This window comes from Phoca vitulina, unplaced genomic scaffold (genome assembly GCF_004348235.1).
Source record: "Phoca vitulina isolate PV1807 unplaced genomic scaffold, GSC_HSeal_1.0 scaffold68, whole genome shotgun sequence".
Classification (NCBI taxonomy): Eukaryota; Metazoa; Chordata; class Mammalia; order Carnivora; family Phocidae; genus Phoca; species Phoca vitulina.
The window spans coordinates 2,266,812-2,290,478 of record NW_022589771.1 but is presented as its reverse complement, the minus strand read 5'-3'; the positions used below and the strand labels follow the sequence as shown (position 1 = coordinate 2,290,478).

Sequence of the window (23,667 nt, the reverse complement as noted above, 5' to 3'; positions counted from 1 at the left end):
CAAAATAAATGAAAGAAAATTGGATTAATTTTAATAATTCTGCTGCTTTGATTCCAAATCCTTGAACACCTACAAAAACAAAGTGCCTTTTAAAAGAGGAGCCTTGCCTTTGGATACTGGAACTCTCTGTTTCTGTTTATGGGCAGGAGGAGGCAGATGTGTATTTTTAGATGGATGGAGGCATCCAGAGAAGAGTGAAGGTACCTGAGAAGCTTTTCCAGGGTGCTGGTCGGAGATCACTGGGCGTCTTGGGGCTTCCAGAGTGAATTCCTTTCGAATTATGTTTTTGAAACCAGACTCAGGCCCCTTCTGCTATTGATTGTTTTCATATGAAATAACATTGAAATCCAGTAGCAAATTGGGGCTAGATATAGATGAGTATTCCACATGGGTAGCTGGGATTTTACTGAGAATTACAGTAATGAATGGCGTGAGGATCAGACCCAGGACAGAAACCAAGGGTGGAAGCTCAGAGGGGTAGGTGGGGATGACCGCCCGTTTTCTGCTCAGGGAGAGCTTTGTTGCAAATCTGGCCCTGCCTCTATGTTCTGACCTTAGATAAAGGACTTAGTCTGTCTAAGCCTCAGTTGATTCATCTGTAAAGTGGGAAGAATAGCACACAGTCCATAGGATTCTGGCAAGAGTGAACTCAGATGATTAATGTATATAAAGCATTTACTGTGATTCCTGGCATATGATGAATTAGTGGTGTATGTCATTATTATAACAACCAACGCCACTCTCCAGGTGAAGTAGAAAAGAGAAGGTGTTTTCTTAGAAATTTTTTTTTCCGAGTATTTTTGAGGGGAGATGTCAGTGACAGATGCTCATTGGAATGTTTACTATAAACACAGACTTGGTGTTATAGAAGATGTATCAACAATAACACTGCTGTTTTGATTCTATGAAAAGGTACAGGTTCAACATAACGGATTGTTATCCGTGACAGACAACCAGTGATTGGATAATTTATTTAAAAAGACTGAGGGCCCAGGCAAGAGCTACTTAGAAAACATAAGCAGAATATAAACATTAACCCATATTATTTTTAGCATCCCTCCCCCACCTATGTGTGTTTTTTAAAGAACTTTATATAGGCCATATTTCAGGGAGGGAACCTGGAAGCGTGTGATCCAATGGCATTTAATGAAATGATTTTGAATGGAAAACCGTTCTCACCCGGACACAAAGCCTCCTTTGATAAAACATTGTGCAGAGCCAAAGTTGCTCCCACGTAAGAAATAACTACCCTAGCTCATATGGAACAACTCATTTCTTCCCCAAACATATTTTATGTCCAAGAGAAATAGATTAATAGAGCTTATACCTTCTTTTTTTGTTGTTTTATTTCCATCGTATTGTATCTAAACAGATTGTTAAAGCGAGATTGCTCAGGTTTCTACTGAAAAGTCACATGAGAATAACAGCTGTCTTTGAAATTGGCTTACAAAATACTGAAATAAACAAGAATTTGCTTATTCCTTTTGTCTGGTCTGAAATTGATTTATGAGACAGGACCTTTATTGAACTTTGTTAAATACCTGGGAAACATTTGATCAAAGGTTCACATTGAGATGTGAAGCCCTATGTAGATGATTGCTTGATTACAATGAAATATTTTGACATGCTTGATCCACACCATAAACTGATAATTAAAAATAGTTGGAGTGTTTTAACATTACTAGTAGAGCAGTTATGGCCAAATCGTTTTATAACTTTCAAGTAGCCTTTATTGATTGTAACTTTACACAATCATTTGTCATATTGTAAGTAAGAGAATACAGTTCATGTATGGATTTTTAATTTATGACATCCTCTTCTTCCCATACCAATATAATCCATCTTTTCAAATGTTAGTAAATCAAGACAAAACCTTTTATTAGTAGATTTATAGATATAATAAGAAAAAGGAAACCAAAAATGCATATTTTGTAAAGACCATTACTTCAGAAGTAAATCTTTCCTTGCATTTTAGAAAAGGACAAATCTTGTTTTAGATATTTTAATTTAATAACTATGTTTGAGCAAAATTTATATATGAAACAGGCCACGCTTATACCTCTTCTTAAAGGCAAACCTTTTTTTTTTTTCTCAGCTTATTCACGGGGAGGAGACCACATATGAAACATTATTAATGCTACTCTAGGTATAGATTTAAGCAGTTTTTCTGTAAGAGAAAATTCTCTGTTTTCATATGGTGCTATCTGTAATTATTGTACAGAACACAAATTATCACCCTTTACACTGAGAACTTGAGCTGACCTGAGGCCTAATTATTACCTTTACCTAGATCAGAGTTTCATTCAGGCGGTGTTTTTAATATTCAAACCACAAATTGTAAATATTTGATCAAGAATATCACAAGTAAGGGTGCCAAGATCTGCACATGCTTATCTGAGCAAACTTACGATGATCATAACTACCAAATTAAGTCCATTCGCTTGGGAGTTCCCAGTAGGCTGACTCCTGCCTGCTCAGAGGTGCTCTGTCATCCTTATGCCTAATTTAGGCGGCAAATTCCTGCATTTTTTAAGTCGCTCTCTATTTTATTTTAGCTTCCAAAATTTAAAACCTGAATTACGGTTTCCTAAAAGCAAATTCAGTGAACCGTCATTTGTATCGTGTTTTTTTTTTTTTTCTCATTTGATTCACACACAGTGATGCTTCACATTGTATTTATATGGACCATACCCTTCCTGATAACCCTGAGTATTGTTCTTTTTTTTTTTCTTTTTTTTCTGAGTATTGTTCTTAATTTAAATTCCACATTTTGTCTTTTTGTAAGTTTTCTTTTTTATGAGCTGCTCTTGTCCCAGAGTACCTTTTTATTTCCTTTTGAGATAGCATTCTAATAGTGTTTCTGGATGTGAAATGTGGATTTAGAAACACATTGCTCATGGATTCCTCTTCTCACCTCCGTCTTTAGAACCATCTCCTCCTGGGTCATGGGCTGGGACTTTGGGCAAGTTACTTAACTTCTCTGTGCCTCCATACATTCAGCTATAAAATCTGGCTAATAATAGACACACCTATTAAGTTTTTGTGATGATTGGCCCACATAATAGTCACTGCACTTTGAGCTGCTGCAGGTTGCCTGAGAAAACACGCAGAACGGTGCTGGCTGGTCTCTAAATCTTCGACCACAAATCTCCAGTGGTCACTCAGCGCTGCTGCCAAGTCCTGCCCTGCCCCGAGGTCATAGGCTGCCTCTTCTTTTCTCTGTTCAGCTTCTAAGTGATAGAGAAGCTCACGACCCAGCTTCAATCACCTCTTCTTTGTCGTCTAACTCACCTCTCCCCCCACCGCTAAAAAATGTGATCCCAGCACGTGGCTTAAAAACCACCTACGTTTCAACGATCCACACAATCTTGCCTCCCTGTTGATCACTCTCTCCTAACTGGAATCTCGACATGCATGTTTATAAGTGCCTTCGACTTTGAGTACAAATCCTGATCTGCCCTCCCTCTACTAGAATTTTCCAAGTCTCTCCCAACTCTGGAAAGTGCAAACACTATCTTCCCGGTCACTAAGGCCAGGCATACAACAAAACAATGACCAGAGACCACAGATCATGTCTGGTTTTCTTTCCTTTACTTTCTACCTCCAGTGTAGCAGCCCCGCCCGGCGATTCTTCTTCCAGGAGCTCCTGGTCCCTCATCCCTTACCGGGTGGTGCAATGGCATCTTAGCTGGGTTCTCCCAGCTTCCGTCTCGTGTGTTGACCAACCTTTGCTTTGTGTGAGTCAGATCATAGAGTCTCTATATGTTCTTGAGCCCCAGTGGCTTCCTGCCATACTGGGGTAAGTCCAAAGCCCTCAGTGTGATCTGGCTTTTGCCCACCTTGCAGACGCAGGATGAAATTACTCTGCCCTGGCTCACAGTGCTCCAGTCCTCTGTCTGTTTCTCTGATGTGCCAAGCTTATGCCTGGCTGGGGAATACCGAACTAGCTGGTCGCTCGCTCGGAGGGCTGCTCCTCGGCATCTATAAAAGGCTCTGATTTGTGGTCTGGGTTTTAAATGAACACCATCTCCTGGGTGAGGGCCCTCGCGGAGGTGACCCTCGTCAAGGAGTGGTGAGGGTCATGAGAAGTATTTATGATGCTCCCTACTTCCTCCCACCTGGAAAAAGTGGAACTGATACATGCGTGCAAGGCAAAATTACCCCTTTTTCACTGCCAGACCCCGAGTTTCCTGTGGCTGCCTGTAAAAGTATTCCTCATGTGAAAGTTTTGATCTGCTGGCCTGAAGAGAAAATGTAGCTCTGCAGCTTTCTCTTTCCTCATTCCTTTCTCCCTCCCTCCCTTCTTTCTTTCTCCCTCCCTCCCTCCTTTCTTTCTTTTTCTCTTTCTTTCTTTCTTTCTTTCTTTCTTTCTTTCTTTCTTTCTTTCTTTCTTTCTTTCTTTCTTTTTCCTTCCTTCCTTCCCTCCTTCCTTCTTTCTTTTTCTCTTTCTTTCTTTCTTTCTCTTTCTTTCTTTCTCTCTCTCTCTTCCTTCCTTCCTTCCTTCTTTCAAAGAGGGGACTATGTAAAAGGTAATTTACACAAAATGCTTTCTATGACCTGATCTGAGTCTCTCTTGTTTGGAAACTGATCGGATGGCAAAGTGTTTCTCGATTGTTCCTTTCTCCCAGATCAGGGTCTCTGTCCTGATTTATATCCTCCCCATGTAGCCAGATACAACCCTATCAGCGAGAACAAGAGAATGCTTGCCTAACATCTAATATCTCATGGTTACGCACACCTTTTTATTAGTCTTTTAAAATTTTAAAGTGTAACACACAGAGGAAAGTACCTGAAAAAGACACATACACCATGATTAATTATAATACAGGAACAGACTCACCTGTTCCCCACCCCATCCTCGCTCCTCACTCTAAGGTAAATATTATCTTAAATTTTTGATCATTGCTTCTTTGCCGTTCTTTGTACTTTCTCATCTAAATGTGCACACCTAGTCACTATAGTATAGCTTTGCCTCATTTTTAATCTTTATATAAAAGGAATTGAGCCTGAGGATCATGATGGCTTACCCTTGTGCTAACCCTCAGGACTTCATCACCCGCTAGCGCTTACTAAATTCTCCCCGACCTTCGTAAGTTCTTTTGTGAAACTCTCTCCTGTTACCTCTTTGAATAGAGTGTTTTCTCTAAGAACCCTGACTCATATCTTCTAACCCCAGCTGCATGTGCAAGTTCTCGTCACTCCATATCTTTGCCAAAAAGTGTTGTTAGTCTTCTTCGTTTTAGACATTCTGATGTATGTGTTCTGTTCTCTCATTGTGGTTTTAATTTGCATTTCCTGGATTAATAATGAGGTGGAAGACTTTTTCATATATTCAGTGGGCATTTGGAGCTTCTCTTATGAATGACTGTTCAGTTTTCTTCCCAGTGTTTCCACTGGGTTGTGTGTCTTCTTATTGATTTACAGGTATTCTTTACATATTCTGGATATGAATAGTACGTAAGATGTGTTAAGAATATCATCTCTCCCTCCATTGCTTGCTTTTTTATTCTCTTAGTAGTGTCTTTTGATGAAAAAAATTTCTTAATTTTTTCTTAATTATTAATGAAGTTCAATTTATCAGTCTTGCCCTTTATAGTTAGTGATCTTATGCCTTATTAATAAAATCTTTCCCATCCCAAAGTCACGAAGCTACCCTTTTATATTATGTTGTAGAAACTTTATTGTTTTGCCTCACATTTATATTTATAATTAGTCTGGAATTAATTTTTGACTCTTGATGGAATCGGTTAGTTGTCAGGTTGCTTTTTTCCATATGGATATCCTGTTTCTCCAGCATGATTTTCTAGAGATTTCTTCCTTTCTTCACTGCTCTCATGCCACCTTTGTCATGAACGGTGTGTTCATATGTGTGTGTAAATCGGTCTCTGGGCTGTCTTTTCTTTTCCATTGTTTTGTTTGTTCATACCTGTGTGTGAATACCACTCTGACCTAATTACTGTGCCTTTGTAATGATGTTGGATAGAACAAGTTGTCCTACCTCACCCTTCTTTCAGGGCATCTATTCTAATTATTGACCCAGGGCATTTCTACATAAATTTTGGAATCACTTTGTCAAGTTCTACAAAAATCTTGTTGCAATTTTGATTGGCTCTACATTGAATCTCTTGGTCAGTCTGAAGAGAATTGACATCTTTACAGGATTAAGTCTTTCATTCCATGAATATGGTATAGTTATCCATTTATTTAACCCTTCTTTCAGTTATGTTTTGTAGTTCTCTGTGTGGAGGTCCTGCACATCTTGTACTAAATTTATTCCTGTATTTTAAGATATTTTTGATGCTAATGAAAATAGTATTGTTTAAAATTGTATTTTTTATTAATGATATATAAAAATAAAACTGAGTTTTCTATATTGACCTATGGCTAGCAAACTTCCCAAACTTATCAATTCTAATGATGTATTTCTAAATTCTCTTGGATTTTCTAGGTAAAAAAACGATTATCATCTGCAAATAGTTAAGGTTTTATCTATTTTCCCCTAATCTCCTGGCATTTTACTTCATTTTCTTACCTTATGTATTGACTAGGACCTCCAGTACAATTTGTGATATATGTGGTGATAGTGAGCCTCTTTGTCTTTTCTCCTAGGATTGAATCTCAGTGTTTCATCATTAAAGTATGTGGCTTACTATAAGGTTTCATAGATACCATTTATGAGATTGACAGTTCCCTTTTATTTCTAATTTACTAAGAATTTTTATCATAAATCAATATTGAATTTTATTAAATGTTTTTCCCTCTTTTATTTGAGATTGCCACATGATTTTTCTCCTTTACAATTTAAATTCAATAATTTACATTGATTGAAATAGCCCTACAGTCTTAGAATAAACTGAACTTCGTCATTAGTATACATTATTCTGTTTCATATACTGTTGGATTTGGTTTTCTGAGATTTTGTTCAGTTTATTTTGCATCTGCTTTTATGTGTGAGATTAGCGTATAATTTTTCTTTCTCATAACATCTTAGTCACATTTTGAGTCAAACTTTTCTTTTTTTCTGTAATCTAGAACAGTTCATATAAGATTGGCATTAGTTCTTCCTTAAATGTATGTTAGAATTTGCTGTTAAGTCAGTCTGGGCCTGGAATGTTCCTTTTTCCATTTCTCTAGTTTTCTTTTGGGAAGGTTTTAGATGATTAAATCAATGTCTTTAATAATTCTAGGAGTTCAGATTTTGTCTTTTTTCTTTGGAACTTTTGACAAATTATATTTTCCAAAGATTTTATCTATTTCATCTAAACTTTCACATCTGTTGATAGGAAATTGTTTATAATGTTCTTTTATAATCCTTCTAAAGTCTGTAAGATCTGTAGTAAGGGCTCCTTTTTCATTCTTAAGCTATTTTTACCTTCTCTCTTTTTTTCCTTAATACTCACCAAGGACTGGGGCGCCTGGGTGGCTCAGACGGTTAAGCGTCTGCCTTTGGCTCAGGTCATGATCCCGGGGTCCTGGGATCGAGTCCCGCATCGGGCTACCTGCTAGGCGGGGAGCCTGCTTCTCCCTCTGCCTCTGCCTCTCTCTCTGACTTTCATGAATAAAAAAATAAAAAAAAAAAAATACTCACCAAGGACTTATAAATAACTTATCTTTTCAAAGATTTGACTTTATTAAGCTCCTCCACTGTATGGTCATTCTCTATTTTATTAATTTTACTCATATCTTTGTTATTTTCCTCCTTTTTTCTTTGTTTTTTCCTAACTTCTTAAGATTAATACCTTCGCCTCTTCCATGTAAGGTATTAGCTACAGAAACAGTAACATAATTGTTTAATCTAGCTCATATTGACCACTTTTTATTTTCAGAACCAAACCTGGTTCAAGTGAGAATTAAGATACACATAATTTCTACAGGCATCTCTTCATGTAATGTCATAAAATGTGTTCTAATCAGAAGCATTTTATGTCAGGTGTCCTTTGGATTGTTCGTGTGAGTCCTCATTGCTCAAATGAATCAGCAACAAATACCTGTCTGTAGCTGTCAAGATATTTCCTCACTCTGACACAATTTTTTCAGAATAATCTTAGCCTATAGTTTCTTTGTACCTTCCGTTTTGAACCAAATCCTTTACCCAAGTTTAAAAATTTTATTCCTAAAAGATTTTGTCACTTTTTTCCTACCATTTGAACACATGCTAATTGCGTGGGACCCAATTAAAATTTAATTTCCCTCAAGAAGCTTTTACCAACAAGTCTTACTATTTTACAAACTTTTTTTTTTTTAAAGTAGGCTCCACGCCCAGTGTGGAACCCAATTCAGGGCTTGAACTCACAACCCTGAGATCAAGACCTGAGCTGAGATCAAGAGTTGGATGTTTAACCTACTGAGCCACCTAGGTGCCCTATGTTTGGTAATTTTTTGAACTTAATATACCTGGAACATTTTCTACGTGGTGAATTTAGATTGTCTCATTCTTCTTAATACTGTGTAATATGTTTATCTAGCCTTCGATTGATAGATGTTCAACTTACTCTCATTTTTTAACTATTACTAAAAGAGTGCTAGAGTGAATATTCTTACACCCATGTCTTTGTTTATTGAGACTGTTTCTAAAAGGTGGATTTCCAGAATAGAAATTGCTGAGTGAAAGGACAAATTATTTTTTGATAAGATCTTAATCTTCATTCCTAATATACATGAATGAGAGTGCTCTTTCCTTCACATCCTTACTAGTGCTGCCAAAATGAAACTTTTTCATTTTTGTCATATGGATAGGCCCAAAATATTATTCTTTATTTTGATTTTCTTTAACTTCTTTTAATACTTATTGGATAGTTTATAAATGGTGAGATCTTGTGAGAGTGACTTACTTTTATCCAAATTCTGGTTTTTCAAATCACTCACCCTTCTTTTGCCTCTAGCAACTACCAGTCTGTTCTCTGTATCTGAGTTCAGTTTTGTTTTTTTAAATACTCCACGTGTAAGTCAGATCATACAGTATTTGTCTTTCTGTGTCTGATTTATTTCACTTAACATAAGATCCTCAAGGTCCATGCATGCTTTTGCAAATGTCAGGATTTCCCTTTTTTTTTTTTTTTTTATGGCTGAGTAATATTTCACTGTCTGTATGCACCACCTTTTCTTTATCCATTCATCGGTCCCTGGACTCGTACGTGGTTTCTATGTCTTAGCTGTTGTGAACAACACTGCAGTCGACATCGCAGGAAGGTGTAGATATCTTTTCAAGAGAGTGGATTCCATTTTGTTGGGTTAAACACCCAGAAGTGGGACTGCTGGATCATAAGGTAGTTCGTTTTTTAATTTTTCAAGGAGCTTCCATATGGTTTTCCGAAGTGGCTGTGTCAATTCACATTTCCATCAGCAGTGCACCAGGGTTTCCTTTCTCCACATCCTCGCCAGCACTTTTATTCTTTCTTTTTGATAATCGGCGTCCTAGCAGGTGTGAGGTGATATCTCACTGTGGTTTTGATTTGCATTTGCCTGATGATGAGTGTTGTTGAGCACTTTTCCAAGTTTTTTTTTTTTTTTTTTATATCATGTCTGTTGGGATGTCCAATACACACTCTTGTTTGAGCACCAGCTCTCTGTTATGTAATGGTTTTTGGATCAATACATCTCATCCCATAATACACTTTCCAGTTGGCTGACCGTCTGTCATTAATACACAGCCTAAATTATATCGCAAAGCTGGTCAAATTGAATTGCTTTGTTCCAGTGTTTCTCAATTGGCGTGATTTTGACTCCATCCTCATGGACATTTAACAATGTGTGAAGACAGGTTTGGTTGTTATAACTAGGGGTAGGAGAGGGGCTATTGGCAGCTAGCGGGCAGAGGCCAGGGATGCTAGCAAACATCCTTCAATGCACTGGACAGCCCCCCCCCCCCAAAAAAAACAAAGAATTATCCAACCCAAAATGTTGACAGTGCTGAGGCTGAGAACCCCTGTGGTCTGTTCCAAATAACATTTTAGTGCTTTCATGGTTTGCTCTTTCATAAATAGACTCTATCTCATCTATTCTGAGGCACATGTTTATTTTAAAAAATTGGGATGTGTCTTACAACTGTTGGATAAGAAAATATTGTGACTAATTTTGTTGGGCAGAATTATTTTTTCTTTCCTTGTGATGCCTTAGATCATGCATGACATCTACCGTCCACAGTCTCCCATCAATGAAATGTGGTAATATGATTATGTCTTCTCATTTTCCAGCTATATCTCTGCATCAACGTAATTTCAGTGGAAGATGAGGAAGTCCTGTGTCGCATGACGATGTCATTGCTGTATTGATAGTTGTAAAAAAATCAATCAATGTCTAGCCTTGCATCTATACTCATTCCACCTTGTGTCTGCTTTCAGGCAAAAAACAATATTCAGTGTCTGAAACAATTTTGTATTTGATTTTATGTTAAAAGAGTTCCTCTTGGATTTAGCAGATTAGACGTAGTATCGATAGAATGTTCAAATTTAGTGCAGAATGATTGATTTCTTCATTTGGGGAGTTATGAATCATTTCTGTATCTATTGATTTTTCTCCTTCGCATACATTCGTTACTTTTAAATTCAGGAAGATGGTTGGAAATTAAAACGGTTTCCATGCTCAGGAAGCATTTCGGATGGCTGGATTTCCCTGCGAAACCTCTGTTTTCTTACTTACCAACAGTCTAATAATTCACTTAACTCTGCACTTCCTGGTGCTTGGGAAAAGGTAACAACAGGAACATCGAATTTTCGGCATAAATTCTCCCCTGCTCGATGGTGCTTTGTTAAAGGCGATGAGCACCTAAGCTGGAACAGGCTCGGTTCACAGCTGCACAATTGAGTGGGGACAGCGTTTATTCCTGGCTCCTATCGGAGAAAATCTGTATGTGTTCAGAAGGAAATGGACTTTAATGCGTACTGTCAATTCTTTTTTGCACTTGTAAGTGAGAAAAAAATTAGAAAGTTAAAGGGTGGCAGTTTTGAGTTATTAAGAATGGTCTGGATTAGCCTCAACTTCCATGGGTCAGCACAAGGTGGCCACTGATGCTTCCCATATGCTTGTGGTTTATAGTCACTAACAAAGAAGCACAAGGTATGTATAGCCTCATTGTTAGTGGTTTCCCTGCTCTTTTACAGACAAAGAACCCCCCACTCCAAAGGTACTGCAATACTTCTAACTCCAATTTACAGATTAGGCAAAAACCTCTCAGGTTAGGGGTCATTTCAGGCAGTTGAAAAATGTCTTTGTGAACTTCCCAGTTTTCTGGCTGTTAAAGAAAATAATACAATAAAAAGAGCTCCCCCGTGCAAGAATTCCATAAAACAGAGCGGCATGCGAGACACATTAATGGTTTCCATTCCTGATGAAACGTTCGAAACAGCTTTCAGTAACAGGGAATCCAATATCCCCGATCCGAATGTCTCAGCGTCTGGGAGGTGAGGTCTGGGTGCTCCGGCTTGCTGGGACCAGGAAAGGCGCTTCATCCACAAGAATTCCTATGTGAGTTTAAAAGCAAGAGAACTTACCTTCTTTTAAGAAGCCTCATGGATGTTGGGGGAGAAATTCCACCAGGACGGCTGCTTTTGTCCGGCTCTTTTTGGGGGCAGGAGCACCCTGGACTGTGGTTCTGGGAGACGGAGCCCCACTGTGTGTCCCTGAGTGTCTCACCCCGGCCCATGTGGAGCTCTGGTGCAGCGGGTGGCTGGGCCCACCATGTGGCCTTCCAGATGGCTCTCATTACGGTCAGAACTGACCGATGGGAGCCCCCGTGGCATCCTGGAAGCCTGAGAGACTGCATGGGGGACAGAGCCCCTGGTTTCCAGGAGCTAATGTTTCAAGGGAAATAATAACACCTTCCAAACACTGGGGCTTTTCTTTTTAGTAACTGGGGGTAATGAACCCTCTCCCTCTGCTTCTCATTTACCAGCCCCGTTTCTGTAGGAGTCACAGAGGGGAAATTAAAGCTTTCCCACATCTCCTTGGGAAAGTAACCTAAGGTTGATGGGCAGAGATGCTTCCAGAAAATGGGAACAGGGCACCAGCAGGAGGAAGGCTGGGGCAGGGACTGAGGAGGGAAGTCACAGTGGGGCGGCGGGGGGCCCTACTCTGGGGGGCTCAGGTGACCCCAAGATACATGTATCTGTAATGAGCAGAGGAAGTGGGGGGAAGAGGGGAGGGAAGAGCTCCTGATGTTTGCCTCTTAGGTTCTTTCTCTTGAGTCCAATGTTGTTGTAATTTTGGCATCTTCCGCCCGCCAACTAATATGTGCTCTTTGGTGTGTGTTTGGCTGAAGTCCGCTTCTCTTCTTTCCCACATCTTCAGCGCCTGACACAATGCTGAGCATAATGCCAGTAAAGATTGGATGAACGAGCACATAGGAAGAAGATTTGTTGCTGTAACAATATTACAAAAGTCTTTTTGAATAAGGGAATGTCTCAGGGTGTCCCAGTCACCTTTCGCTGCATAACTAATCACTCCAGAACTTGGTGGCTTAAAATCACAATGACATTTTATTATTTATGTCCGTCATGGTACCAGGGCTTGACTGGGATGAGAGAGGCATTTTTCACTCAGGGTCTCCTAGATGGTTAAAGTCAAGGGGTGGCCGGGGGCTGGAGTCATCTGCAAGTTTGCCCCACTTGCACCCCTGGGGCTGGTGCTGGCTGTTGGTGGGACTCAGGACTGGAATGCCTACAGAGGGCCCCTCCATGTGCCTTGGGCTTTCTCTCTATATCGTGGCTGTTGCCAAGAAAATCAGAAGGAAGCTGTATCATCTTTAGAGGCAGCCTTGGAAGGCACATAGCTGAATTTACGCTATAGTGACAGGTCTTCTCAGCTTCGAAGAGTGGGGACATGGACCCCACCTTTTGATGGGAACAATGTCAATGTCACCTTATTAGATGGGCACATATGATGGGAAATCTTGTTGGGCTATCTGGAAATACAGTCGCCATGGGTGATACGGCAAATGTCTAGAAATGCAATGGATCTGTCATTCTAATTGTTTTCAATAATTGCATGTGGGACCAACCCAATTGCTGAAATAGCTTAGTTGGAAATAATTTTAGTCAGAGTTACTTTGGAAAATTGCAAGGGCTATGTAGCATAAAAAGGGGAGCTATTATTTAACTTGAAATTCAGATAAATTTATTGTAAATATATCACGATGCAGGCAAAATAGAGGGCATATACTCCTTCATTTGCTTGTTTATTTACTCAGTATTTATTATTATTATTATTGAATATCCTCTCACTGCCCGGTAGAGTTAGTTCAATTATTGAGAAGGAAATCCTGTAACATACAGAGTTGGAAGGTCTCTTAGAGACCATTTGTCTTCTTCGCTTCCCATGGCTCGATCTGGGGGAATTGCTCGAGAAAGTCACCCCTAAAGTTAGCCAGGTCATGTGGCCTGGACACTTGGGGGACGGGGCATGGTGGTGGGACAGCCAGCCAGCCTCTCTGTCTCTCAGCACCTGTCACTCTCTTCATCATCATCTGTCTGCCTCCCTTATTACCATTCCCTACTGTGTGTGTGCGCGTGGGGGAGGCGCGGCTGGCTCACGAGTACCAGCTTTCATCTTAACTTGGAATGACAGTCTCCCCAGAAACTGGTCAGCAAGCAGTTGAAAACCAGATGCTGGGCACGTTCTGTTGAAGACGGAGGAAGGAGACTGTGGTGTGACCACACCTGGTCTCCGCCACGCCTCATCAGCTGGGCCACGGGTGGCCTGGGCCTGTCTCAAGGCCTCTCCCTGCGGGAAGTACGTCATTCATTCATCCTGGTGCAGTCTCAAGTTCAAGTCAGACTTTGGGCCTTTGAGGGCCTCTCCGGGCTGCCCACTGGCCAGCACTCTTCTCGGCGCTGTCACGCTTCGTTCGCTCATTCACTCGGCAAGCGCTTGCCCGGTGCCCTCACAGTGACAGAGCCTTGGGGGCTCCGGGGGGCGGGTTTGCTGCTTCTGGTCTGTGGGGCACTGAGCAGGGTGCTCAGTGCGTGCTCACTCCTCCCTTGAACAAACCTGCAGAGTCACCAGTTGATCTGCCAATGGAAAGTCCTTGGCTCCCTGACCCACTGAGCGGATGAGGATGAGGCCGGCCCCCGCGAGCAAGGCGCTACGCCAGACTCCTGCTCTCTGAGGGGTATCACCCAGCTTCCCCTCCAGCACATTTGTGTCAGCCTCCCTTGGTGACCCCCACGTTCGCTGGGCACTCCCAGTCCTCAGTTTCCACCTAAGCTGCTAACTGTGGGCAAGGAGTAGTGTGGATGCCAGCTCTGCTGAGCCTGGAGTTGCTCTGCTCCTCAGCCCGTGCCTTTCATCTAGAGTGGCATCGCGGGGAGGCTGGGCAAGGGGCCCCCCGCTACCGTTTCCCACGCCTCGTCCCCTCCCCTCCGCTCTGTGCCACGCACGCGGAAGGGTGAAGCTCATTTCCCTTTAAAAATCTCAGACTAATAGATGAAGAAAAAATGCTTTAATTATCCGTCCAGTTATCCGTCCGTAGAGCGCATTGGAAATGAACCTCTGCTCTACTGGCAGACGCAGAGGAAAATCCATGGCCAACCACAGTTACTGTGGCCTCCTCTGAGGTCGGAGCCTTACCCCCACGCAGCGCCGCCTCCAGACAGCCCCGAACACAAGCAAGTGTCACCCACTGACCTCGTTCTTCTTCGGTATAGGAACCAAAGTAGAAGGGGGGAAAGGAAAAACTGCAGACATTTTAAAGCACAAGTGAGGGGCGCCTGGGTGGCTCAGTGGATTAAACGTCTGACACTTGGTTTCCGCTCAGGTCGTGATCTCAGGGTCGTGAGATCGAGCCCCACGTTGGGCTCCATGCTGGGTGTGGAGCTTGCTTGGGAGCCCCGCGTCCAGCTCTGCCCTCAGAGAGGAGTCTGCTCCCTCTCCCTCAGCTTCTCCCCCACCCTAAATAAAATAAAATAAAAAGATACAAGTGAAGACAAAAAGAGGAAAGTTGCAAAATCAGTTAACTTTTTTGCAAACATTTCCAAGGCACTGTGTTTTGCATTAAGTGTTTAGCGTTTAGATGACCTAGAAGTCAGTGTAATCACATTAATAGGATTATTTTCAAGAAGACCCTCTTATTTTAAAGTTTACTTTATTTAATATATATTTTTATATATTTTAACATTGCATGTCATTTTTATAAGTGATGCCTTATAAACATATCCCCAAAATTATAATGAAAAAAAAATTGAAGGTACTATAAAGTATCTCTCACATATTATGGTATAATCCACATCCTTCCCACAATTCTCATCTCTGGAAAGGATCTTGTAACATCTGAGTTTAGGCAAGGTGCTAGGATGATACCAGCATTGATTACACAGAAAACAAGTGCACTCAAAATTGACCTGTTAACTTGATGGGACTTGCATGGGGGAACATATCTAACCATCTAGAATTATTGGGAAGTAGAATATTTTTTTATGGTTTGGAATTACTGGTAGTGGTGTAGAACAATTCTATAGTTTCCATGGCTAAATCTCACCCAGAAAAGTGATGCCTTTAGTCGTAGGTGCATATCTGCATAGTTTATCTTTGCTCCTTATCCAGGTATATTTCCTTAGGTTATACTGATGAACAGTATAAATTTTCCAAGAAAGTTTTCCGCATTATGCATGTTGGATTTTAATATGAATGGATAAAAATGAGACGACTATGTAGAATAATGATACCAATTCAAAAAGTGTCAAGTGAAGAATTAGTCATACCCATAGTCCCTCTAAGGGCCTTTTAGAGGGACATTTAGCACCCTCTAGTGACAACAGTTCAAGCAGTTGAAAGGAAAGTCCCTGCAAGGCTTCTGGTTTCTAGCTAGCAAGTAAACAAACCAGTGAAGTTCTTTGGCCAATAGGTGGTTGCTTCCTAAAATTCGTGAGGCAGGATTATTTTTGTGCCTGTAAGTAAAGGTTAAAATAGCATCCACCAGGCAGATCCCAGCTTGTCTTCTGGCCTATCAATTGATAGAGAAAGAACATTTCCATTTGTTCCCCCCAATACTGTAGTTTTTCCCAAAATATGGGCTGAGATTTGCGTTGAGATCCAATGAAGACGATGAATTAACCTACATTATAGTTCGAGTCAGTGCGTTTAAACAGACTAAACACATTTCGGCAAGGCTCAGCTGGAAAAGGACTGGCCTGCTTCCGTTTGAAGTGCACGCTTTACCCCCAAGAGGGAAAGAGCCTCCTCCACATCACTTTGCAGGGAAAGGACACAGTGCAGAGAGGGTAGGTACAATGCGCGGAGGGTAAATACAGGGGGTAGGCGCAGTGCCTGGAGGGTAAATACAGGGGGTAGGCGCAGTGCCCGGAGGATACAGTGTAACCACAGCCACACGCACTCGTGCACACACCTGCCTTCAAGTGTAGGCATACGACTCCCTTAAATCTTGCCTGCTTCAGGTTCTTGCAAATGCAAATGCATTATTTATGACAAACGTTCTGTTCCTTGGCTTCATTTCTGATTCCATTTGTGATATAAATAAATTAGCAAATACGGAAACATAGTAAGTGATATACAAAGAAAGGCCACGTGAATCTGACTCAAAACAGACTTTATAAAAGCAGGGAGAGCAGTTGTCTAGTGCAGACGCCTCTGTGAATTTCCATTATGCGGGCGTGGGGGGGCGTGGGGGACATTATCATGCAACTTCACTTTCTTTAAAAAGTAGTATGTAGTTTCTTTACAAAATAATTTATGAAATATCAAGACAAAAATAGAGGCTGATATCCAGTATCTTATAAGTCAGACTGACGCACGTAAAAACCTTAAAAGTCTTAACTAGATCAAAATCTAAGTTAATTTAGACAGCTCAAGATAACTTCTCAGGGTGGCCAGGGGTGATTGCTGAGGAAGTACTTGGGACATAGTACTCAAGATCTGAGGGCAGAGGAGCAGGACTGCTAGGTGGGATGGCCCCAGGCCAGTTGTGTGTCCCCTCCAGTTTTGTGGCGTGGGTGCTAGACTGCCCTGTGGGTACACCGTGCCTCATGGTGACCAGTGCAATCTGAAGACTGTGACAGCTCTGCTTATCTCTGCCCAGTTATATGGATGAAGACCTTGAGATGCATTTAATGGTTCACACATTGTATATTGAATCATGATCACTGAAGCAGGAAATTTATAAGTTCCTTTAAATTATTGTGCAGAATAATTGTTCTTAGGGTTTTCTTTCTTTCTTTTTTTTCTTTTCTTTATAGTCCGGAGTAATAAATGGACATATTTAGGGTTCCTAATACTGGTTTTAAGACTCTTGCATTTTTAGAGGCATAGGGAATTAGGTAAGAGCAAAGTTGTCAAAATTTGAGAATATATGTGATGCTTATGAAATTGCGTTCATTGAAATCATTGCTCCATTGGAGCCCATAGAACAGAACTGACGCACGCTTCAAAATTAAGGAAATTGCAACTTGGTGTTGAGAAGTTGAGGATTTAGTATGTGATAACAATTTCCTCGGTTTAGATGAGTTCAAATCAACCAAGATGCTGAAGAATATATTAACCATTTCGAGAAGGTGTTGAAACAATAGTTATTTAAATTGTAATTGGATTATATCTTAATGTGTCGCTGGAGGGCATCACAGACACACACAGACACACACACACACACACACACACACAGAGTCTTCCCCAATGGAGTGAAACTGTGCTCACCAAGTATGCTTTGAATGGAAAAACGGTCCTTAACCGGCATATAATGAGTGACCTTGGTGGCCAAGAGCGCCTTCTGCTGTGTATGTTCTCAGGCAAATCCTCCAATTGGCATAGACGGAAAAGTTCCACTGAGGGATGGAGTTTTCCATTGTGGGGGCAGCTCCAGATGCTGGATCCTTATCTATAATCTCAGGCATGTCCCTGGCAAGAATCCTTGGGACATCCTTCTTGCAGGGCTTTCATGAATAATCCAAACATTAAACATTTTAAGATTCATGTGTCATGTTAGGGACAATATAGAGCACTTTGTCCTATTGTTTGACCCTTAAAAAGTTTGCATTTCATGGGTTGCTTCCAGGCTCTGCAGTTTTATGTGGGCGGAATTTAAGTAAACAAACACAGACATTCTGAATGCTAGGACACTCAGATGACAGAGCCCGGTCATCCTTGCTAGTTCCTAGAGCTGGCCAGAGTGCCTGGCGTACAAAAGGCACTTTATTAATCCTGACTGGATGGGTTAATGTTGGTGAGATGGCTGTGACAAGACACATTGAGTATCTTCTGGGTTTCGTCACTAAAATTAATTTTAAAAAAAAGAACTACTCTCTTCTTGCTGTAGACATTTAAAAAGGAACCCTGAGCTTCGGAACGCACACGTAGAGCTTGACAAGTGTAGGTATTGCGAGCTGCGTGTTATACAGATAGTTATAAAAACACAGCACATTACATGTTACTCCTAGAACTTTTACATTAAAATTCAATTTCTACTTACTGTAAATGTTTGGAAATCTCGATGAACCAAAGGAGGAGGAGGGAAAACAAACAAGAAAAGGAAGAGTCTCTACCATTCGTAGCGTAGTATATAGCCTCCTAGTGTTTCTGTCTTGCCTTTTTCCTTTTAGCAAAATGGGTCTGTGATATAATTCTCCTTTATCACCGGATTCTTAACTTACCAGGCTTAATATCATAACAATTTTCCGTATTATTGAGTATTGATCTACATAATTTTCCTGCAATATTTTCAATGATGATGAGCATCCCAATGTATGGATGTTTAATACAGGGATCAATCATTCATGAGCAAACCTTCTTTTGTGTCTCCAGTTAAAATTATGGTTCATTATGTCTTTGCTGTGCTCATATACCACTTTTAGAACGATATTGCCTTCATCTAAAGGGTCTCAACTCTTGACCTTCCTCTGTGTATCCCACCCGGAGAAGTTAGTGACAGAACAAGGATGGGAATTTGTGGACTCTTTAGAAAATGGGAAGACATGGTTTTAAGACCAAAAATGATAGTGCCCCTTTTATCATGATAGTAAATGTATGGTTGATTTTACATTATATCCTTTTTTTTTCATTTTCAAGATAGGAATAGGCTTATAAAGTGTTTTCGTAAAGTTGTGGGTAATGGGTCCATGATGGGTAGGTAAAAATAGAAATGCAGAACTTAGTCATGGGCTCTGATGTCCACAGACACGGGGAGGCCATACTAGTCCAGCGTGGTGTTTACTGTGTTCCGGGGAGGGTGGAGAAGGACCCTGTCTGTCCTGCAGGCTTATGACAGGATGGCCCCCAGGTGGTGCCTCTCTTCTGTATGGCCCCTGACATGAGTCTGTCTGGTTACCTGAAGGGTGTCTTCCCCCCAGGAGGGCTGGTGCCTGGTCAGAAGGTGCCCAATCCTTAGGCTGCTGAGTGATCTGGTGCTGAGGCCAGCTGCAGGTGTAGGCTTGGGGTAGGTGTGAAGGGAAGGATAAAGTGATATCTTTATCTTTGGATGATTCCCCCAGGATAATGTTTAGGAAGTGGCTGCTGTACTACTATATGCTAATTAATAGATATGCCTTATACTATCAATAGCCAATCAAAGTTAAAAAAATAACTTTGCATTAAATATTCAGAGACTACAAGGCTTGGATTCTATGATGCTATTCCAGAGATCAGGAATTATTGTCTTTGAAGATGCTAAGAATCAATCGAACATCTTGTCATTAGAAAGGAGGAAGATTTGACTTTCTAAAAATTCGTGGCAGGAATTACAACTCATACATGATCTAATAAAGATCACTTTCTATATTTGTGTGCATTTTCAAAATTCGACACGATGAAACATGGATAGAATCTTCAGGAAGTAGACCAAATAGTAGCATCTGGTTAAGTATCCAAGCAAAAAAATTAGTCTCTATTAAAACAATATTTTTATTAATTAAAGAATAAAGGATATATGTGAATATACACATATAGACATTATACATAAATATTAGAGAGAGAGAGAGAGAAAGCAAAGCAAATGATGTAAATTATCAGCAGTTGGGGTAACTGGGTGAAGGCTATTTAGAGTCCTTTGTATTTTTTTGTTTCTGTATGTTGGAAATTTATTTCCGCCTAAAGAGTTAAGAGGTTTCACTGTTTACAGAGCTGAATTAAGCAATTACCAAGGAATTAAAAGCAGAGGCTCTGGGAAGAATGAGGTCTCTGGGGGAAGACAAGGGGCGAGGTGGGTTAGGAACCAGGAGATGAGGGTGAGGGAAGACCAGGCAGCACTTTCTCCCCAGGCTCATCCTGTTTCAGGCTGCTCTTTGGGGAAGCCGTAGGAGCACGGCTCACTGGGGTACTGGGGTTAACATTTAAAGTTGATGCTTCTCGGGAGAGCAGAACGGAGGAATCCCGGTGGAGCCGAGAGCGTTTTTCTCAGCACTCCTGAATCCTTGTGGAAGCCGCCCAGATAAAACAACTCAGTGCTTTGAAATGTTCAGGGAAACAAGATTTTATAATCAGCCTGCCATCTTGTTCATTGTTCAGAGATGAAAAGAGGGGAAATCAACATCCCCTCCAAGTGTAGATGCTGAGAACTTGAAGGTTCTGATTTTGACCCAGAACAGGATTTCTTTTATTTTCTCTTTTCCCTTTGTTGTCGTCCGTTGTGTCTTGGTTTGTCTCTTTCTCCCTCCTCCTCGTCCTTCTATCCTAACACAAGGGGGTGAGTCAGGGGACGATAGGAGATATGGGAACCCGGGCCAGTTTATAGAACTCGGACAGATGCCGGCCTGAAGTCTGAGTGAAATCCGTTCCCCGGCCCGTCCAACCCCTGGACCCGAGCGTTGCTGAATGACTCAGGCTTTGGTCTCTCCTGTTCTGCGGGGTCCCCTGTGGAGACCACACCTCTTCCCCAGTCGGTCCCACTTTCGTGTAGCGAGATTCAAAGCAAAACGTTGTTTCTTCCAGAGAACAAGTAATTTCCTGAAAATGAGTAATTAAAGGCCTGAAATCCTCTAAGGAATGTTCAGGCCTCCATTAGCTGTATTTCCTTTGAGTGGAAAACAGACGTGGGGCCCTGAACTTGCAGCTGGGATTTTCAAACCCTTAACGAGGTCTTCACGTGGCATCTGTGCAGAGCCAAGCGTTCTCTCAGGGTCTGTGGTCTGCAACATTGACTTTTGTCAGAGCGGGATCGGCTTGCCCACCTTATAAACCGTTTGTAGTATGATTTTAGTTATTTGGGTTTTATTTATTTGTTTATCTATTTATTTATTTATTTTTAGTTCTTTGGATTTTAAATCAATATTTAAACACGAGGATTTGACAGGGTTATTTCTCCCTTTATTTGCCTCGCTTACCTTATTGGTTCTCGAGTCTTGGTGTTTGCAGCTGGTTTCTTGTGGAACAAATAAAAATCACATGTATTTGGAAAGAGAAAATGAAACTCTTCTGGAAAACTCACGTTTTAACTGCCGTTAAAAGTCCGCAAGCAAATGTATTATTATTCCATTAACGTGAAATAAGGTCTACCTGCAGAGTTTCCTTTTGGGAGAAAGGGACAGGGAGTGTGTGGGGAGGAGGGGCTCAAGTCCTGAGTCCCAGTCGTGGGGCAGGTCCAGGGAGCCGGGGGGGCCCCGAAGGCCCGACCCCCAGCTGTAGGGGGCCCTCCGCGCCTCGTTCCGAGGTGCCTGTGGCCCGTGTGAAGCCATGCGGAGTCCCACCACATCTGCATCCTGCCCCGGGGCAGCGTGTCACACGGCGGCTGCACACCAAGTCACACCTGCTGTGGCAGTCCTTGTCCCAAGCAATTGATGCCTTTTTTTTTTTTTAATTAAAAAAAAAAATCTCCTGGCTGCATATCATCAAGAAAAACAACATTGTTTTCAGGGTCCCTTATCTCTCCACTCCCAAATATCCTGTTTCTTCGGGCTGGGCCGCCAGGACCAATAGAAACCTCTTCCTGCCATTGGCTGACTTCATTTCCCAGACTTAGCACAATCTCATCCGCTCTAAACAACCTCATCAAAACTACTTTCTGGTCAGAGAGAAGCAATAATTATTATTAACATTTATTAACGATCAATAAACTTGATTGCATTATGGCCAGCACTATTAAGGTAAGGAAAGGGTTCCTTTTTGTTTGACAAAATCTTGTGCTTGTTACTCTTTTCTTTGGTTTCCTTTATCAAGGCAGATAAGTCAGGATTGGGCAACACCCCCACTGCCACAATAGAGGACAACAAGATTTCCTCTGCACTGCCTAGTAAATTTCCTTTTTCCTACTCCAACCATCCGCAAGGCTTAAAAACTTCAAACTCAGAAAAAAATTGGGGTTTCTAAATTCACTGTTGAGTGCTGTGGATGACTTTTGCAAAGGCTTTTTGGAGCTCGTCTGAATTTTCGTATTCTTTAACTATCCCTAGCGGTGCGTGGATGTGTGATCTGCTGGAAGGCAATGGACTCGGAGAGGTTGGAGGGCAGGGTCGGAGAAAAAGATGGGCTGGTAAATGTTGATCTTCTGGATGCTCTTGAATGACTCCTTAGCCTCAGGGGTGCCAGCCAGCCCCAGTGGAAACGAAGAGATACCTGGCGAGTGGCGGCTGGTCATGGGACACGAAAATGTTGACTTGGTTTTTGGATCCTTCATGCTGAGAGTGGAGTGGTCTCATAACTCAAATGGTGGTAATTCGGTTTGTTGGGTGACATAGTTATCTTTAATAAAATACTACTCCTCTGTGCGCTGTGAGTATACGTTCTTGCTCGTCATTGTTGGTTTGTGGGACTAGAAGAGCGGTGGCCGACCACTGCTCTGGGCTCTGGGGTATGTGGTCTGATGTGTTTTTCTTGCAAATGTCGCTAGTAGATAGCATAGAGAAATTAATGGGGAGGTGAATCCATGTGCCTGGGAACCTAAACCTGGCCTAATTCCTGTAAGCGAAGCCAGTCAGATGGTTAGTGCAAGGCCGCAGCATGGAGTCTGTGAAGTGTGGGCTGCTGAAATATTTTCAAGGCCTCCCTGCCTTGGTGACATTTGTAGAAATGAGAAAAATCAGCAGCGAACACATAACTGAAAGGAAGAGAAAGAAAGCTCTAGTAGTTGCGTGTCTTTCGTTTTGTTGCATATAGGCGGGAGGCATTTGGTTGTATTTTCATCCAGGGTCTTGGTTAATTTGAAAGCTCATGAATATGGAAGTTTGCCCAGAATTGGGCCAAAGCATTTTCAAAGACCCTCCTTGGTTTGGCATCTGAAATGTCTGTATTAGAGGGTATGATGAATACCCACCATATGAACTGTGTCTTAAAAGCTTTGTTCAGTTTTTACTTCTCAAGGTGTGTTTTATTTTTCATGGAATGTTCAGTAATATATATGAAAAAATCATGTATCAAAGACTAACCTTATAGAGGTTTTTCTTTCTTTGGCTTCAAGGATTGGAATCTCCTGAAATGTAACTATCATGGGAAAGAATTTTAAAATTGGGGGTTTGATGTGCCCCTCTTTCAACTAGATGAGCAGAAATTATTTGATTTTATAATGCAAAATGCTACCCTTTTTATTCCTATTTTCACTCCTAATTGCGTCCATGTTTCATAACAATTAAATCAAATATTCTTTGTGAATTTTGAATAGCTTGAGTGTAATTGTGTGTTTCCAAAAAAAAAAAAAAAAAGAGTGTATTGAGGGACACTGAAATAACAGCCTGTCCTTTAGAATGTGGGGTATGTTTTGTGAAACATACAAAATGTGTTATACTGTTTAATTCGAAGCATACA

The 23,667-nt window shown here is 41.2% G+C and overlaps 1 protein-coding gene across 3 annotated transcripts in view; it reads left to right on the top strand.

Moving 5' to 3' along the window:
- Window positions 1-23,667, top strand: part of ERG (ETS transcription factor ERG) — a 183,569-nt gene that overhangs the window by 57,118 nt on the left and 102,784 nt on the right. For 2 of the 3 annotated variants that reach the window (XM_032392512.1, XM_032392511.1), the window contains exon 1: window positions 21,880-22,013. The exons of the other annotated variant lie outside the window; for it this stretch is intronic. Coding sequence is in view for 1 of the 2 variants with exons in the window: in XM_032392511.1 (XP_032248402.1) it covers window positions 21,996-22,013 (18 nt within the window). In the remaining variant the exon portion in view is untranslated. Of the gene's footprint in view, window positions 1-21,879; window positions 22,014-23,667 lie in introns of those variants that run through there. 3 annotated transcript variants of the gene reach the window in all.